This window comes from Conger conger, chromosome 8 (genome assembly GCF_963514075.1).
Source record: "Conger conger chromosome 8, fConCon1.1, whole genome shotgun sequence".
In the NCBI taxonomy this organism is placed as follows: Eukaryota; Metazoa; Chordata; class Actinopteri; order Anguilliformes; family Congridae; genus Conger; species Conger conger.
In genome coordinates, this window is record NC_083767.1 from 14,706,667 (window position 1) to 14,726,922 (window position 20,256).

General features: G+C 46.3%; 1 protein-coding gene across 2 annotated transcripts in view; it reads right to left on the reverse strand.

Annotated features, from left to right (window-relative positions):
* Positions 1-4,825: 4,825 nt before the first annotated feature.
* LOC133135411 (F-box/WD repeat-containing protein 7) overlaps positions 4,826-20,256 on the reverse strand; it is a 92,384-nt gene continuing 76,953 nt past the window's right edge. For both annotated transcript variants that reach the window (XM_061252392.1, XM_061252393.1), the window contains exons 7-11: positions 19,879-19,992; positions 13,275-13,456; positions 11,681-11,906; positions 10,006-10,216; positions 4,826-7,065 (exon numbers count right to left, since the gene is read on the reverse strand). In XM_061252392.1, the coding sequence (XP_061108376.1) occupies positions 6,797-7,065; positions 10,006-10,216; positions 11,681-11,906; positions 13,275-13,456; positions 19,879-19,992 (1,002 nt within the window). In that variant the 3' untranslated portion in view covers positions 4,826-6,796. The remainder of the gene's footprint in view (positions 7,066-10,005; positions 10,217-11,680; positions 11,907-13,274; positions 13,457-19,878; positions 19,993-20,256) is intronic.

Consider the following 20,256-nt stretch of genomic DNA (forward strand, 5'->3'; position numbering starts at 1 on the left):
ATATCTAGTTCAAGGGTTCATTATCAGGCAAAATGGTTCTTTGTCTGGGAGCTTTCACACTCCACACCTATGATACAGGGTTCCAGAATGAACTACAAAGAGCTCCTCTATGGAGACAAGCCAAATAACCCTTTTTGTCTGAAAGTGTAGAACCGAGAACATGAGAAATATGATCTTGCAACGTTTACTTAACCGTAAGGAAAAACCTGCCATCAAGGATTTAGTTGATGAGGACGCGACCTCTGATGGTAAATACCAAAAACAAAGAAAAATCAAAGAAAATGAAATAAAAAGAAACCTAAACAATACCCATCTTTGTAAATAGTTGATCCGAGCCAGGGACCGCCCTCTGCTCTGTCACCTCCACAAAGGAACGTGTCAGGACAGGACAAACACTGTCCATGCGAGGACAGCTTTCACCCACCGGGAAGTCTGCGTGGCTTTCCCCACTTTTGTTTCAGTCTAATCTGCTCCCTTGGGGTGTCCCAGAGGGATTATTCCAAACTAGGTCACCGTGACTTGAACCCTGATATTTTGGCTGGCACCCATCGTGACATCATCCAGAGGCTTTTGTTCGGTGTGAACACACAGACACACAAATGCCACTTGGCCAGCCATCCTTGCCGGGACGTGCCAAGGACGCCCCGGGCTTGGTCCCCGGGTGCGACGGTTCCTCCTGTGCCAGGGCGGGCGAGGTTTGGGTTACACCTCCGCGATTAGCCGCGTCTGGCATTTGGGGCGACGGGAAGGATAAATGTCGGGAGCCCGGGGTGAATGTAAATGAGAGAGAGCCGTCACAAGCCATCGTCCTCAAACGCAGTGTCCCCTGATTGGGGCTCACTTCTCATCGCTGAGTAATCTATCAAAACAGATATGAAGCCCCATTTCACTGATGACACCCGGACCGCATTCAAGAAAATATATTCAAAAGGGTAATTCAACTGCCATTCTTGGATGGGTCTTTAAGTGCTACACTGGTAGGTCATATTCACATAACCGAGCTGAGTGTGGAGCGGAGTGGGCTGGTGTTCAAACACAAGGTCACAGCTCCAGCTCACAGCCAGAAGCTGTGGTCCAGTGTTCAGCGTCCAGTTGAGGGAAATCTAGCCTGTTAATATGCAGTGCCTGACAGAACTGCATACGGGCAGCACATAGCCTATTGGCAATAGCCTTTAGCCTAAGGTGCTTGACTGGACCCTAGAAGGTTTGTGGTTCAAGCCCGTGTGTTGCCACAATAAGATCAGTGCAGCTGTTGGGCCCTTGAGCAAGGCCTTTAACCACATATTGCTCCAGCAGGATTGGCCCCTGTTTAGTTTAATCAACTGTAAGTCGCTTTGGATAAAAGCATCAGCTAAATAACTGTAATGTAATGTAATGAACACCAAGCCTCCTCCAGTACCGAAGCCACACAGGAAAGTTGATAGCTAGCACAGTGAAGGGCCTTTTCTCCCCAAATTCACTTCATAATCATTGGACAGGCAATTATAGCTGGGCATTATAAACTACAGAGAAAAAAAGAATGATAAAGAATGATTAAAAATATGCACCCGGATTCAGAATACTGTAATTAAAGGATATTTAGGGTTGTTTTCCAAGAAAGTAGGAAACTGAAGTATTCGGATGGATGCATCAAGCATTAATCAACCCAGGACTTAATAAAAGGGAAATGGGAATCTTTACACTTGGTAAACAAATAATTACAGAACATTTTTTCAAATCTGTTATTGCAATCATGGATTAGAAGTACAGTAAGGCACATCACAGTTTTAAAGGAAATCATTCCCTTAATGATTAAGAAAGTATGCCTGCTAAATGAAGCAGAGCTTTCGGTGATGTAAAATGCTTGCCCATTAAAGAGGTTATCTAGCTACTGCATTTGTGCAAATGACAACACATTTGTCCACAGGCTGAAAATGAAAGACTTCTTGAGCTTACTATTCCAGATATTTCTCAAAACAGGCAAAAATGTTAACTGTAATTGAATCTACAAAAGCATATTGAAGCCTGTCAAGTGTTCTGTCAAAACTAATTGCAAATGAAGTAATGCTACCATTGCGCATTCCAGAGAATACAAAGTAGTCAAGGAAGTCAGAGGAAGTAGACCATAAAACCACCAACTCATTTTTGGTTGGCTACAGGCCTACATACTACTTGTCATAAAATCATAACTATTTTTTCAATTACTAAATGCTTCACTGGTTTGATATACATTCTTTAGGCCGGCCAAAACATATTTTATTTCTAGTTTATGAAGAAGACTAATCGGACATAGATTTTGCACAATATCATGGGTGGGAAAAATACAAATAGCATTAAGGAACACTGAAATTAGGGGGGGATTTACGTGTACTGTTGCTACTGTTATTTCTGTTATCAGACTAGAAAATTCTGCTTCCTTGGCTACTTGAAGCCATAGGTTAATTAAAAATGTGCAATGCTGAACTGGACTTACTAAAGGCTTTAAATGTAAAAGAGTTGTGGAAGAATCACGATAACAATGAATAGAAATAACCTTTCATAGAATTACTAATTTAGGAAAGTCTTTCCAAAGCAGGTAGTGGGTAAGGTATCTCGCACATGATAGTCCTTGAAGGGTGATTATTGCTCAGGAAAAGCCCCCAGCGCCGCAGCAGATTCAAGCCTCACGATGGCCTGCTTACTGACATTACCATTTCTACCTGGATCACCGCATATGGATGTGCAGTAAAGACCCCGACTGTACTTTAACCTCATATTCAGTTTCATTTCAAATCCAATGTGCTGGAGCACAGAATACCGCACTGTGTGGGTGTTTGTCTATAGCTCAAGGACTACATGAAGAAGGCAGGGAGGATCAATGAAACAGCGGCAAATCCATACGATATTATAGCACTTGTAAGCCTCAGCGAAGAGAGAACCGCATGCGATTGAAACATATTGGCAATGTGCCCGCCGCTCCTGCCTACACACCTGCTCCATCTCGAAGGGGAACGACGCCTCAAAGTACACCACTTCGTCTCCCATTACAGCCCAAAACACCGTTTGTGCCGTCGATCACAGCCTGCTGACTTCTGCAGAGGCTTTCTCTGGGAAAATGACAGACTAGACGCGTTAGCTTGAAGGCACAAATATCGCTTTCATCCACCTGAGAGATTTTGCAGGATACTCTACAAAATGAAGCACGCTTGAACAGTTTTTAAACAAAACTGTTTTATAAAGTTAAGGGTTGTCCTTTTATTCTACCGTAGCTGGATAGACGTGAGATTAACAATGCCGAGTGCATTAAAGATTCATGATCAGAAAATGAATTAATTCTGGTTGTGACATCGACTCTGTGGGGAGGATCACCAACTATTACACTTAATTGTTTTTTTAAAAATTGTAGGCCCTTAAGGCCTTTTGATATCTGCTACTAAGGCATCACCGGATAAATCAAAAAGCATTTTTTTAGACTTAATTTTCAAAACATTTGCTAAACGAATGAAAAATTAATGTGATTAATCAACTCATGATAAATGTATGAACCAAAGGGTAAACGGAGTATTAAAGACAAGCAGAAATCAAAATTTATTTTCCTCAATTTAGCCAATTCTTCATAACCATACAAACACGTCTTGAAGTACATATTCCAAAAAAAATGTTAAATGGTAATACGTGTATTTTCACAAGTTCTTCCGATCCACTTCCTGGAAAACAAGATGGTCATTGTGAACCAGTGGGTGTGTATGTGGATTAAATGTAAATTGTCCAAACCCTTTCACACAGCGGCGTGCATCCGCATTTGACGTCCCCCGCCCTTCAAAAATCCCCCCAAAATAGGTTTCACTCCTGTATGTCATATCACGGGAGACTAATGCAGCTCTAACTCGCCTTGTCTTTAATGCAAACACTAACCAGCAGATTTTTGCCCCATAAGGCACCCCTCTCCAGTTTGAATTAGTTTTATTGGTAGAGCCCTCCATCTATTTTTGCCACTTTTTCCCCCCGAGTGAGGGGATGAGTCCATTGCTAGGCAACAGCCATTTGGAAAGATTTTAAACTGCCTGACGGTACTCTCCACCTGCCTCCAGAACCAATGTGGCCACGCACAACCATGCTCCGTCTGCCAATCATTCATCTCCATAACAACCAGAACCGAAACCACCCTCTCACAGTCTGTGGAAGGAGGGGGCTGGAGGACCCTGCCAACCGTTGGAAGAGTTTGGGAGAGTTTACGAGGCATCCGGGAGACGCATCCATCCACATACAATTCAGTGCTTAAAGTCAAATAAAAGCAACAGGTGGCCTTTCGGAGGAACCGTTATCGTAAACCACACGCTGCTTTTCCCCCAAAGAGGTGAATCATTCCGACGTGACTCATCGGATCTTGAGGCGGAATCCACCATTTCGAAAGAAGGCGCTCAACTGGGGCGAAATGTTTGTGAAAAGGGTGTCGTATTCAGCAGGTGGGGCACTTTTTTTCCATTCCCCAGACTGGAGAAACTGGAGGAACGGATTAAATCAGGGTGGCGATTAGATATCCCCGACAGCCATGCAACGGGCCGGTAAAAGTCCGCTGCACTCTAACGACCAGGGCTGAGGAAACGGGCATAATGTGATTACTGGCGACTTCCTGGAACAGTGTTGTGACCAGTATGGATTTTCTGTACAGTGTACACAGTATAAGGACATTACAGCAGAAATGCCCTGAAACCCATCATCTGGGCATAGCGTGACTGCATGTATCGTGTGTTGTGTATTCACCGGCCTTGTCCGCAAAAGATTTTATGCGTAAATACGCTACAGAAGCTTTATTGAACATACAAGACAACTTTCACACGCAGACAAACACAGACAACTGAAATGCTTGAAATGGAAAACAAAAACCCACATTTTATTGCACTTAAGTTATAAGAAAATAAAAATTCTAAGTGACTCAAATCAATAGACACAATCCCTTTGTTTTTTTTTCTGTCTGTAACATCAGGCAGTTACATGAACTGGAAAAAAAAAAAGAAAAAAAATTAAACAACCTGCAACATCTGATTTTTCAAACCAGATCATAAATTAACAGGAAAATGAACAGAGCAAAGAAAGGAGATTGTTTAATATACAGTGCTTTTACCACTTTCACAGTTCAGCTTGAGTCGGGCGGCTCCTGGAAACCAGGTATACTGTTTGGCCACTAACGTTTCAGAATATTTGCCTGTGGTGTTTTTTTTTTGTCCCGTTCACAAACTATCTCTGTTCATGTACAAGTCAGTTCACAGCAAAAACACTGTAACATGTTTAATAGCTTAATACTCGTCACACTAAGACAGACCTGCTTCTAGTCGAAATGTTTTTTGTCAGTTTATTTTTTTTATGTCCATCTTAAACTTGAATGCCATTTTTGAACATCTGAACCAATCAAATGGGTAAAACAGAAACCTTTGTACATTTAATTATTAAATTAAAGAATTTAATTCTAGATTTTTCCATTTCCCCCACAGTCGCAGTGTGGTTTCCCCACAGAACAGGCAGACGGAGTGTAGTCCTCAGGAATGTGTTTACGAGTTGCCCAGAAACACACGCGCACGCTAAATAAATCTGCACACCCACGGCAGGCACACCCGTCCCCGCGAATCCGGAACGTTCCTCCTCTCCGCCTCGTAGAGGCACATTTTGGCTCAAGTTTCAGTGGCAAAAAAAACAAACAAAAAAAAAAGTCTTACGATTCATCACGTTTCTCGTTTTTTTGTAAAAAGTCCAAACTAGAGTCAATTTGGAAATTTAGCCTGGGACTAAAACGTCGCAGCTGTAAAAGTTCCACTTTTCCTTTCGTTTAGCAGCATAAATACAGTTTGGCCACTGGAGTAGGGAGCTGGGATGGGAAGCTGCTCGGAGGCCTCTCCGTCCAGACCGTCATGCTCTGGGAAGTCTGGGACAGCTCGCCATTCCAGTTCCGTAAATCCAGATTCAGCTTTAAACAAGAACAAAAGAACGAAAAAAAAAAAAAAAACGTGGAGAGACATATAGAGAGAAAGAAAGGAGTTAATACTGTGACCGTGATTGTTGTTGGCAACGGTAGGCAAAAAAAACCGTTGAGTTCAACGGATCGAACGTACAAAGTAAAATTCACAGTACGGTTTGCTTTTCTGTTGAGTTCAAACCAGGAAACAAAAGACAGCAAAAAAACCAGCAAAAAAAAAAAAAAAAAAAACTGAACTGAGGCAGTTGCCTCCTGGTTTGAAGGTCTATCAAGCACTAGGGCTTCAACTTATACCAATGTATTTTCTTCTCCCCTCCATAAGAAGCCAAACTCAACATTTAAAAACTTATGAACATTTTCTTTACACCATTTACCATTTGTCAACAACTGTTGTTTCATTCCATTTTAATGTATTTATACAGCGGAGAGTCCGTAGGTTTGTTGGCCTGTTTAGGTATTTATACATATGGGCAGTTATGTCAGGCTTGAGCGAACAAGTCTCTGTGCAAAAAATTACCCGACCCACAGGGGGAATCAGCGAAGAGTTTCCATGGAGTGTTTCCATGGAGCGTTTCCATGGTGAGTTTCCATGGTGAGTTTTGCCTTTGTCAGTTCTCTCCTTTTAATTTTTCCCTTGCACCGTTCCCCAGCAGACAGCAGTGTACCTGCCTTGCCTGGCGAGGGGAGCGGTGTATCAGGAGAGGGGGGGGGGGGGTTGGGTGGGGAGGGGTGGGAGCGGGTGTTATGGACAGGAGCGTTGGGTCACGGTGTTGGGCACAGGGCGTGGCCGTCTGGTGGTAATTTCGCGAGCTTCACCCGAACCTCTTCCCAACGACCCCCTCCTCCGCCTCCCGCCCGGTCGCCCCCTCACTTCATGTCCACGTCGAAGTCCAGCACCAGCAGCTTGGTCTCCTCGGTGCCGTTGCGGCTGCCCACGGCGCACACCAGCTTGGTGTTGGAGGCGCGGATGCGCCACACCACCCCGCCGCTGCCCCCGCTCTCCAGGGTCACCAGGTTGCGGATGAACTCGCCCGTCTTCAGGTCCCACAGCTTGACCGTGCCGTCGTCCGAGCTGGTGATGACGAAGTTCTTGTTGAACTGCAGGCAGGTGACGGCGCTCTGGTGCTTGTGGGGACCTGGGGACACAGACGACCGCGAGCCGTAAATCTCTGGAAACTAATAACGCTGAATATTATGACACAAACAATCTCGAAACCAATATTACAGCTAACCTGAAATAGGTCCGGGGGGGGAAATAAAAAGCGGAGGAAACGAACAACGGCTGTACGAGGAGGAGCCAGCGAACCTGGAGCTTTATTCACACTGCTGGAGCTAAGCGCAGGCTTCCTGTACAATCAATGGGCTTTGGGGACATAAGTGCACCACTAATTCTGCCCACTTCAACGACAGACTGAAAAGCCTGCTTCAGCAAACATACGACTGTATAAAAATGCAGAAAGCTAACTGTGGGAATCACTCGATGCCTTTTATAAAATATCTCACGGTACCATGCAAGGTAAAACATAACACAGAACATGTAAAACAAAGAACGCAGTAATCATTCATTCATTTTGAATTATTTATCAGTCCCTGTAAGTGCCATGCATGGGGAGAAAAAGAAAAAAGAAAATCTATGAACCCGAAATATATCACCAAAGCACGGTAACAAGCCTTCATTATGGCTAATGCACAGAAAAAAAAAGAAGAAAAAAAAAGAGTAGAAGACTCATTTTAGCACCATGTTTGAAATTCAATGTGCCGGCAAAAATCTCTTTTTAAGGCATAATTAAGTCCTCGACACGACATTACACTTGCAAATGAATAACCTTTTAAGCAGGTTGCACAATGTTCCCCAGTGAGAAATCACAGCCATAACCAGTGAAGTGACACATGGGTTATCTCTGTTATTCAAAAGGTCCGCCACCCGAACCCCCTCTCCGTGTTAATAGCTGTTCAGCAACACTGCCCGATCTTCAACCTCCTCTTTCCAGATGGTTCTGTCTGGCGCTCAACTGTCTACCCACACGAACACAGTTAGTTTGCACATATGGACCGTTGACACCAACATCACTAAACAACACCACCCACCCTGTTCCAAATGAGCCACCATACATGCATACCGACACAAAACACTCGCCGCCCTCCTGTACACACAAACACACACACACTCACACACCATCCAACATAAGCAGACAATCACGTGACATTCGCAAACAATGACACAGCCTCACTCAATACACTTGCAACAAGATAATGTTGAAAAAATACTTAGCATACTTGACATAAACTTTGATTTACACTTCAGAATACTTAAGCTAACCTACAGCTATCCGTCAATAACTGTGTTGTGTGGTCTAATCAAAATAATTTGTTCCACAGCACAAAGCGGACATCACACCAGCATTTGCTTTAAGGTACAAAATGTCCGCCGCTCACAGTGAAGCCTGAGGCCTCCAACTGCACATCACGCAGCTGGACCTACAGGACTGGCAGCTTAATTTGCTCACCGGAGACCAGTATACGCTCTCCTCCCTCACCGAAATGTTCCAGACGTTGTCTTTCGTCTGTGTCTGTGTCTTTTAACGAACACTAGCAACAACAGCTCATTGACCCAATTAGTCAGCCGGCCTGCAAAAAACAACCCCCACCCCCCCACCATGGCCCCCCAGGTCATCTTCCTTCCGCGCGCCCCAATTAGGTGACCGCCCCTGAGCAGCCCAATTTCAGCACCTCTCAGTCACTGTGTCAGTCTCTGTTTCTTTGTTCTGGAGCCAAGCTGCTAATCCACACAGAAAACACAGTGCATTACAGCACAAAGGAACGGTGTAAAGGTACAGAACTCACCATAAAACACCCATCTAATGCTACATTTATTCCCTTTTCACTCGGCTCGTTTTAAAGGGCAACAAACAGTAAACTGCCCTATTATCGGTCGCACACCGTCTCTTTGCCATTTTTCTGAAGGCGAAGGGTTTTGGCCAGTCTTCATACTGAATGCGAGTCACCATTCTGACATTCGGTCTGAAAAACAGCTGAACCTCTCGACCATGTCTGCATGCTTTTACACATTTAGTTGCTGCCACATGGCCAATTAAATTTGCATTAACAAGCCAGTGAACAGGTCTACCTAATAAAGTGCTCACTGAGCGTATATTGAGTAGTTGAGTAAGGCAGGTCTTGAACTGTGACTTTTTCGGTATTGCACATGTGTACTGGTAACCTGGTTCACGTTTGGGTAGCTGCGTGTTATGACGGCTGAGATGAAGGCGTGAAACAATAGGCATAATCCCCCAGGTCACCTTGGCAGTACCTTGCTGCTACGTGGTGAAGTTATGTCCACAGAATTCATGTTTATTCAAACCTTTATTTCACTAGCTAAGCTAATGCTCCGCTACGTGCTCAAGTTATGTACACACAATTAATGGCCTGTGAGATTATACTAAGGCTTGCTCCACATGCCACCATTACGTGCGCCCTTGCACTAGCCAAAAAAAAACAAAAAACACAAAAGTCTCCCCCGATTGGCTGTCAGGCCAGTAATAGCTCCCAGCAGGCCAGAACCGAATGTTTGTTGAGAGTTGAGAGGCAGGCTGTTGTTTTTAATAGCGAAAACCAGCATTAAAGTGTGGGAATAGTCAGAGATTATGTAATTTGTGGCCAGAGCAGGAGACACGCCCGGTCCAGGCTACCTGGGGCTGCCTGTGTTCTGCCTCGTCGTGCTGAGGTTTGAGGGGAAAACAGAGAAGACGTGACGTACTGTTCTTGGAATGGAAGCCATTCCTACTTAATAAGCGAGGGCCCTGTTTCTAACGGCAACGCCGTGCGTAATTGCACGAGAACCTGTTAACATGCACACGCATGTACGTGCACGTGTACACGAACCTGTAAACACGCACACGAGTTTCTTTTTTTTCTCAATACTGTAAAGCGCTCACATTATATCCTTTCACCTCTATTTTTAACTGCCCAGTGAAGCATGCAATTGCCTGAATACTATGAAAGGATAGCTTTCGCAGAAGAGCTGAAGTGGTCATTACTGCGCTCCTGGTTTAACGGCATGGGAACGTGTGGCTCACCTTGCAGCGTCTGTAGGCACTGTCCCGTCTTGATGTCCCAGATTTTGACGGTGGAGTCGGCGTTGCCGGACACCAGGATGTTGTCCTTCAGCTCCATCCCGCTGGTGAGGGACTGGTGCCCCGTTAGGGTGTGGATGCAGTTCCCTGTCTCCACGTCCCACACGCGGATCGACGTATCCAGGGACCCGCTCACCACGTGGGTGCCATCGAACTGACGGGGGAGATAGAGGACCCGTGTTTAGAGCAGTGGACAGGTGCTTCAAAACTGGTAGTCTTTCAAGCAATTAAAAACATTGGCAGAAAGATACATGCATTAAGATCTATTACTGCTACTACTGCAACTGCTAACTATTACAAACAGAAGCCTTACGATATAAAAGAGTGATAATGTTGAGATCACTATTACAAACAGAAGCCTTACGATATAAAAGACTGATAATGTTGAGATCACTATTACAAACAGAAGCCTTACGATATAAAAGAGTGATGATGTTGAGATCACTATTACAAACAGAACTGAATCCAACATAAATAATATCTTAACATTTCAGACAAGGCAAACAAGTCATTACGACGTTATCATTTTAACGTTTTAGTTTTGCAACCAAAGGCAGATGACGTCACATTATCAACTGGAAAATATACAATTAAAAAAGGTGGCTTGGGGAAAAAGTAAGAAAATAATATGATACTTTTTTCAGCGATAACTGCTCGTTACTTAGCCATTAAATCTGGATGGCAGTATAAATGTATAATGTCAATGCAGAAATGGAGCATTTGAAATGAGATGAGCCCTTCTGCAAATAACGAACATCGTTTTGATCTCCGCAATTACATACAGTTTCTGACAGGGTCTTCCCATTACCCCTTCCACTTGACATAGCTCACATAATTATATATAATTGACCCAATTGATATCGCACACAGCATATCATATCTGATTAGACACTTCATGAAGAGTGTGTCCTATTGAAGGAGAGGAAACAAGTGCTATATGGGTCTGTCCTCCCCTGTAATTAGCATTACTAACTCATCCATAACCTGCACCGTAGTACTGGCATTATTACTCACATGTAGTAAAGTACGGTTTATGTATCTTTCACCATTACTGAAATGAACAGACCCTGTTAGTTTATTGCTCAGCCACACTGAATTCACCCTGTCCCAGCTGGTGTACTGTGTGTTTGTTTTTATGACTAGTCTGGGGTGTACTTGTAATGAATGTATAAACGTAATGAATAAACCCTGTTGAACGATGTATCTTTAATGAATAGTTAGGGATGTACTGCCTGTTCACCTTCGGTCTACTGGGCACTTGTAATGTATAGTACCTGTAGAGAGTAGACCCTGTTGGTGTGCTGCATGTTTGTATTGAATAGGTTGGGTGTACTGCTGACCTGTAGTGAACAGTTTGGGGTGTACTGCTCACCTGTAGAGTAGACCCAGTTGGTGCGCAGTGTGCATACTGAATAGTTTGGGGTGTACTGTGCACCAGTAAAGTATTCCCTGTTGGTGTGCTGTGTGTTTGTATTGAATAGTTTGGGGGCTTACGCGTAGAGAGTAGACCCAGTTGGTGCGCAGTGTGCGTACTGAATAGTTTGGGGTGTACTGCGCACCAGTAAAGTATTCCCTGTTGGTGTGCTGTGTGTTTGCATTGAATAGTTTGAGGGCTTACCTGTAGAGAGTAGACCCTGTTGGTGTGCCCCTGTAGCGTGTGCAGGCAGGTCTCGGTCTCTGGGTCCCACACTTTGACCATGAAGTCGTAGGCCCCGCTGACCACCCTCCGCCCGTCGTACTGCACGCAGCGCACCGCTGCCACGTGGCCCATGAGGACGTGTAAACACTGGCCCGTCTCGATGTCCCAAACCCGCAGCGTGGCGTCCCGGGACCCGCTCACCACCCTGGAGCAGGGAGAGATGGGACGCTTAGTCCTCCGAGCTCCACACAAACCCCTCACCCCACCACTCTGTTCCCCTAGCTCTCCGCAAGAGGAGCTGGAAGAAAATTAGGCTTCCCTCTCAGGATCTGACTGAATGTAGGCAGGTGAACTGTATTAATTTATACAGCTGAGGGCAGCTCAAAGTGCTTCACAGTAGGCAAAACAGTAAAAGCATAATGAAAAATAAAGTATAAATATATTGGATATACTGGGTTTACAGCTGTTCTCATGGCAACAGAAATCACCCTGCGTATATAGCTGCATCTTTAACCTTTCCCCGCAAACCCCCTGGTTTCAGTACTTAACATACAAAATGGCGTCTCGAAAACAGAAATAGAGGCACACCCCTCTGCCCAACCAAAGATGGATATTAGGCTTCTTCAGAGCGGTGTTTTCAAACACTGCAGAAACGCAACACGCTCTGACCAGGGGCTCGAGCACACACTGGAGAACATGGCTGTTATTCAGGTATGCACAGCCCCAGGAGAAATACCTCTGCTTGCCTCGTTCACGTTACATCTCTTCATCAAATATTGCTCTTTTGGCTCCAGTGGTACAGCGTGTGCGTACGTTTTGTCTTAAAACGTAAGTGTTAGATGCTCTGTGTAGGCTATAGATTTCATCTTGTACACTCGGTTGGGGTCAGACCTTTAAATTAAGTACATTCCAGGGAATGAACAGCAACCTATGAAGTTTCACTATGAAGTGAAATTTTTGAAAGGCAGCCATAATGTTGTGCGAGGATTTATCAATTAAAGAAAAACATTAAATGTAATGCATTTATCTGGAATTGACCCCCGTCTATGGAAGTAAGCTTTTCTCGCAAAACACTATTCATCAGTGTGATGTTCATTTACTGGTATACATAGAACTGTCTCCTTTTCTTGCTGCTCTCATCTTAAATATCTGCTTCATCTTTTCACAAAGGTCTTGTAAACTGGGGGATATTTCACAAAGCAGGCCTACCAAGTTACCTGGATTACTGCACTGACTAAGGCCCGGGACCTTCCGAAATATGGAACATGGACTGAAGTAAAAAGAGCTGTTTTAGGTTTTACTCAGCAGAGCTATCCAGGTAACTCAGTAATTCTGCTTTGTGATATAAATTCGCTCAGAATGTAAGAGCGGTCGTCTCGAAGTCGGAGGGTTGCATAACCCCCCAATTGCTCCCGACAAACTGGTTGGTGCCCTGCACGGTAAATGGTTGCCGTATGCGTGTGAATGGGTAATTTACCAGCACTCCACAGGTTGGCTAAAGAGTGTCTGGAGAAGACATAAATCTCCCTAAAAAGGCGTGGTGTGTCTGTGGTGGAGGGATCGGGGAGGGTACCTTTTCTCGTGCAGGTGCATGCAGCGCACCGTTGAGGTATGTCCGTACAGGGTGTGGATACATTCGCCCGTCTCTGCGTTCCACACTTTCAGCGTTCGGTCCGTGGAGCCGCTGATGATGATGCTGTCCCTCATCTGGGACGACCACACGCCCCCAGTGTGCCCCACCAGCGTCCTCAAACACTGCAACATGCAAGAGGAACCGGTGCTTAGACGGGACACAATTCACATCCAGAATCCATTCAAACGCACTGTAACAAGACTATTAACATCCAGAATCCATTCAAATACACTGCAACAAGACTATTCACATCCACAATCGATTCACAATTCACATCCAGAATCCATTCAAATGCACTGCAACAAGACTATTCACATCCACAATCGGTTCACAATTCACATCCACAATCCATTCAAACGCACTGTAACAAGACTATTCACATCCACAATCGGTTCACAATTCACATCCAGAATTCATTCAAACGCACTGGAACAGGACAATTCACATCCAGAATCCATTCAAATGCACTGAATTGGGACACAATTCACATCCAGAAACCAATCAAATGCATTGCAAAGGGACACAATTCACATCCAGGATCTATTCAAACGCACTGTAACAGGACAATTAACATCCAGGATCTATTCAAACGCACTGTAACAGGACACAATTCACATCCAGAATTCATTGAAACGCACTGTAACGGGACAACTCGCATGCAGAATCCATTCAAATGCACTGAAACAGGAACCAATTAACATCCAGGAACCATGACGGCAAAGATAAGAGCAGGAACTGCAGAGTCGCCCGGTATGCCCGTCTATGCAGATAGATACGCTGCTCGAATGCCAGCAACCTTCCAAATACGCCCCGCGACTGAGGAAATGAGTCATCGTCTGCTGCTTCCTCTGCCTCAAAAAAAGTCCGGCTCGCTCAAGTGCCAGTTCAATTCAATTTGAGACGATTAATGGGATGCGGACTGCAGCGATTACTGAACTTTCTTCCCCACGCCACATTTAAATTTAAACTAATGGCATTAGCCGCAGATAATTAACTGGCGGGGAACAAAAACGCTGCTTGAGTTCCCGTCTCCTCTGCTGTGCGTGGATGGATGTGTCGCGTGGCGGTATTCCTGTGCCTCTGTGGCACGAGTCACTGACCCCCCCCCCACTGCACAGACAGACAGACAGACAGACAGACAGACAGAGACGCGCTAACGGCCTCTCTGCTTAATGCAGCAGACACCCTTCCTGGCCCCCAGCTCATTAGTCCCAAAGGTTAGCTGCGCACGGTTAGCAGAGAGCTGTCTGCTACCCGCTCACGCGCCTGCAGGAAGGAACGGGCACCGACCCAATTCCCTAAATTAGCCAGCACCGTTTCCAGAATTCTGCAATTTGTCCAGACTTTGTGGTGAAAACCAGACTTCACCTGTTTTTTATTGTTGTGGCTAGCCGGATAGTCCTAAAACGTACACTAACTTTGTTTCTGTGAATGTGTACAAAAAAACAGGCAATTATAATTTACAGTACGCCAACTTTTCTTCAAAAAGATGGTCTAAGCCTCCGCAAAGCAGAAAAGCACTCTGGGGTATGAAGTTAATAATGTGCCTGGTGGGTCCACCTTCCGTTTTCTCCAAACTGACAGAAGAATCCCCCCCCTTAGGATTCCTCAGCTAATCGAGGCAGAAAACAAGAGAGAAAAGGTTATACGCAACCAAAAGGAACCCGGCGGTGTGCTCTTTGGAGCCTGATTCTTCTATCGTCTATATCATGTGAATGTAATAAATATTTGATGTCCTTTCATAACCCTTAATTTAATTAAGGAATACGGATGTTTCACTGGAGGTTATCTGGATGAAGGTGTTCATTTCAGGCCAATTGGAAAGCAGGAGCACCGCCCCTGCTGCTAAAACTGGGAGAGGACCCTTATACAGGGTCTTTTGAAATGGAGGAGCTTAGGTGACTTTATCTGCCTGCCATAAGGAAACAAAAGAAACAGTTCTTGAGTCTGGCCTACATTTTGAGGCCAGACTAATCCACTGTGCCCTAAATGACATTTTCCCGTATTTAAATTTTTGCTCTCATTAAAACACGATACAATAATGACATAAAGAGGCCTCTAAGAGCTACAATAAGCCCCCCAAGCACCAGGCTTGAGATATCCGAACCACTCCAAGTACCCATTTCCAATACCTTCCAATGGCACACCGCGGAGCGATAAAGACGATATTATAGCAGAACCACTAAATGAAAATTATGGCAGAATGGCACATTCTCATTTATTTAGTGGCCACGTGCCACCGCATGCCGAACGCATCTGATGTCCGGTGTTTGCCTGGAGTCAGAAAGGATTTCTCTGATGAGAACAGGCTGTGCGCAACAGCTGTTGGGTCTCTAACTCCTCCTGTACCCCCCCGCCCCTTCCTACCACTGCACCTGCCCCCCCCCCCCCCCTCCAAAAGACAAAAGAAATCTTGAGAAAATAATTCGTTTTACAGGAAGAGAAGGATGAGGAGCGAGAAGGTGAGGAAGAAAAGCCAGCGGGGGAAGATTCATTTTTGGCTTGACGGATGAGTGGGGTGTAGACCGCCAGGTAAACTGAAAATAACAGCCCCGTTCTGTGTAATGAAGGCAGAATACGTTTACACAAATACATTTAGGTTGCATTTCAGAGAACACGGAACATACCACAGACCTCAAGGACAGGGCTTTTATTTTATTATTTTAAATTTAATAGCTGCAACCCATCCAAATGACATCAGATATGCACTAATGATGAATGTAAGAATGTTCCGGGCTGCCTCCCACTCAAACCTGCTGCGGCCTTATCAGGCAGAACCGAGGTCAGTTCTGAGCTACAGGGAAACTGGTGAGGAGAGTAAGTGGTTTCTTTACCCGCTCTTCCCGGGATAGGGCCGTGGAGCAGGCGAATGGGAAAAGGGTGGGCGTATACCAAGGCAAATATTTAACAGTTTTCAAAGTCAAAAGCGGTGTGCAGCCTCCACGTTCTACTGGGAAATGTTTTTTGTTGCCTTTTATTTGTTTCCTTGGTGACGGTAAATATTGAACTAGTAGCACAACGAGACGGGTGGGTAGCTTTCACACCTGCCATTCCATACATACTTTCCGCGGTAGGGAGCACCGCTGGTCAGACTGGGGCTAGGGTGCCGGTATGGTCAGATCTCTCCTGTGGACCGACCTTTAAAGGATTCCTGTAAAGCAGTGGTAACCGCTTTTCCTGGAGGTGATCGGTCTTTTAGGTTTCCACTCCAACCCTAACAAAGGACACCTCACTTTAACAGCCAGAGATTGCATTGAGCTGCTAATTTGTAGAATCAGATGTGCTAGATTCGTTTTGAAATGAGAACTATCTCCAGGAAGAGGGTTGGTTACCACAGCAATAATGGATTCCTAGAAGACGACAAGAAAAACGAACCGCAAAACCCCCATACACTGAAAACTCAAAGACACGCATGCACTCCTTCACACACACAGACACACTCTCCCTCTCTCTCTTTCATACAGGCTCTCTCTCTCACACACATACTCTTTTATACAGACTCGGGTTTTGCTTTTTCTCTCTCTTTCTCTCTCACTTACACACAAATACACACACACACACACACACACTAAATGAAACCTTCTCAAGGATTAGGATCTGAGGAGAATAGAGACGATGAGTCATAATGGAGCAGAGAGCAGACCTAACGGCCCGGGGGGGGGGGGGGGGGGGCTGCGGTGTGTGTATTGACGGACTGAGGCGTGAGGGCGTGGCCCTCCTGAGCAGAAACCCGCGGGCAGGCCCAGACGCGGCCGAAACTGGCTGATCCACCCCGCAGCCCGAGGTATGCACACCGAAACTGAGCCAGCAAAAAAAAACACAGCTGAGGGCGAGGAGCGCTTAGAGACGGAGTGAGCGAGGCGGGTCAGCAGCTGTTAACGGGATTATGTCAACTGCTGCGCTCTCTAAACAATTTAACGAAAGCACAGATTCTGGAACCTTCTTCAGCAATCTCCCCGGTTTCAATACACAGGAGCTGGGGAGCAGAGTAACCTGCTCACAAACTCTTCTCTATTACTCCCCCCACCCCCACATCTCTCCAAGCTGTGTGGGGCAACCACAGCCAGCGACCACAGCCTCGTTCGGGCGAAGACGAGATAAAAATCCAATCTCAGCCGATTACCGGGTCAAGGGCACGGGAGGGTAACGCCGATCTTTAATGTGTGCAGGAGAGAATGGCGTGGGGGGGTTTTGATCATCTCAAGTGACCGATTCTAGCACACGGAGAAACGTGGAACATGCTTTGCGGAGGCAGTCCCGAGCAAGGCAGCAGCACGCTGCATGTTAATTATCGACCCATATCCCACCTGAAATCTGCCTACAAGAGTTCTCCCTCTCCCGGAATCGCACTGACGTGAACAGATGGACAGCTCATTCCTTCTCCGTTCCACCTCTGGCGGAAGGACAAACGCGGCGTAGATCTGGAGGGAATACGCGGTGAGGGATGAGAGCCAGAAAATTTTTTCGCCCGCCGTAGCCGCGCCGTGATTTATCAACGGGGCTGTGGCCATATGCCCGTGTGAAGCCGCGCCAGAAGCGGGCGTCAACCGCTCGGCTGAGCGCGCTCAGAGCCCGTCCCGGCGAGGGAGCGGAGCGAGCGCGCTTCTGTCGGAGACGTTCAAAGCCTCGCGTCGCCGTAAAAGGAAACACACAGACAGATGGGTGTAGAAGCACCTTGAGAGCGAGTCAAGGGCGCGAGACGCAGCTCGCACCAAATGAATTTCCATAAAATCAACACTTAAACCAAACAAAAATAAACAAAGCCAAAACAAGGAGGAGGAACAAACTCGGAGCCGATTCGCCAAGCCACCCACACGGTTCCCTCGGATCTTTATCAACAGAAGAAATACGGAACATCTGCACCAACAGCCGGAGAGGTCAAAGGTGGAGGCTGATTACCGTTAGCCCTCGGAACCTTTCAGCCACTCCCAGTAATGAACTCGCTCAGATCTCCCACAACGCACTGCTTCACCACCCTGCCCCATGGCTACATCATAGCAGATGTACACAGTACTGGTGCGTGAGAACTATTGTATTCTTGTGCAGGGTTCTGGTAGCCTTCAGTAAATCATTCATGTTTAAACCAAAAAATACAATCTGTGGAATCATCCCAGATTTTCCATGCAAGATGGTAGTCAAATAATTTATTTCAGGTAAAGGCATTTCCTTCATATGGGAAATTCAGTTTGATGAAGATAACGCGCATCTAAAAGTATTAGCTCAGCGTGCTTCACAATCCTTTAGAGGGAGGGGGACATACACCAGCCTTCTGGGAGACCTGGTGCCCTTATCTACACAGTCCATCTCTCCATTAACTGGGTTACCAATGATCTTGTCAGTAACCTCATTGTCTAATGGAAAAATGACAGGGCCGTACACACCGCCATAAAGCCATTCCCGTATCGCCGTGTTTCCCGATGAGTCAGCGGGAACAGCTACGGAAAAAAAACGGCATTCCCAGACATCGCGCTGCCGCGGAATCGTCCAGGGGCGAGGCAATTACGGACTGATTCAACGCGGTGTATTAACTCCTCCCCCCCGCAATCAGCCCCCTCCTTGTTTGCTCGTTTACCACTCGGCTGCGTCCTGATGCAATTACATACATGGGGGAGCCTGGTTTCTCTTCCCCCTCTCCCTCCCTCCCTCCCTCCCTCCCTTCTCTGAACAGGACGGAGGCACGGGGCTCTTAAACCGGGAGCTTTCGCGAGGGGCTCTGGGTGGGAGGCGGAGCGTGGAGGGAAGGAGACGCAGGGTGCTTTACGGCCATCTGCGAGACCTTCCTCAAGCGGCTGGCGCACACTCAGATTTTTTTAGTTTTCGCTTTTGTTATTGTTTTTGTTTAAGGGGCAACATTAAACGGAGCTGCAAGGCCGATGCGACAGATTCAGTCATAAATTCTTAAATAGGCTTTCTCTTTTTTTTTTGCCGGGGAAAATATTTGAATACACAAAATAACAAGGAGGCATGGGGCAACATGAACCGAATGATGGTCTGAATCGTGGAAGCCGTCAACACCCCAGGGTGAAGGTTATTGGACGACAGTCTAAGGCTGGGAGGGGTGGGATGCGGAAAGCCCCCCAAGCCCACGCCCACTGCACCAACCCGACCGCTGGGATTGGCAAGAGCCTTGGAGCAGTCATATCCACACGAGACGGGCCAAGCCCTCTTCTGGCGCCAATGGCGCCGATTCGCCTCGACCCGTGTGCCGAATGCAACAGAGCCAAACGGGCGGTGGGGGGTTTACCGTTGTTGGGAAGGTGGCGGTTATAGATGGCTTCACCCTCCTCGAGTTGTAATGAAACGGATCGATAAGCCGGAAAAATACAAGGCGAGGGATGAAAGCTCTGACAAGGCCTCATGTGGCAATTATTCACCATTACGGCCCGTGTCAGCCTGGCGCTCGCAAGGATGGATGGGAAAACGACTGATCGGATCGGAAATGCAGTTCTAATGGGGGCTCCTGGGAGCGGGGCAGTGGGGGGAGGGGGGGGTTCGGGGTGAGATTCGCGAAGCTGTGGAAAGAACGGGCGGGAACACGGCTCACCTTCCCCGTGACGGCCGACCACACTTTGAGCGTGTTGTCGTCCGAGCCGCTGACGATTCGGTTGCCGCAGAACTGGAGGCAGGTGATCACGTGGTCATCGTGACCTTTAAGCACCTGGAGGAGGAAGAGGAGGTGGAGGTCAAAGGTTAAAATCGAGACCGTTCAGCACATCAAAAGTGAGGAGCCCCAGCTGCAGAAGGTAAATATCGACCACTGAAGAACGCTCAACAATATGCTGAGGAGGCACATTTGCAAAGCTCTTTAAAACCGTGCAGTAACAACACAGACTGTTGAACCAGGGAACTGGGAATCAGGGTAGAGGAAAATGCTGCTAATAAGCTCCCATTTACACATTTAGGAACATAAAAGAAAAGCACA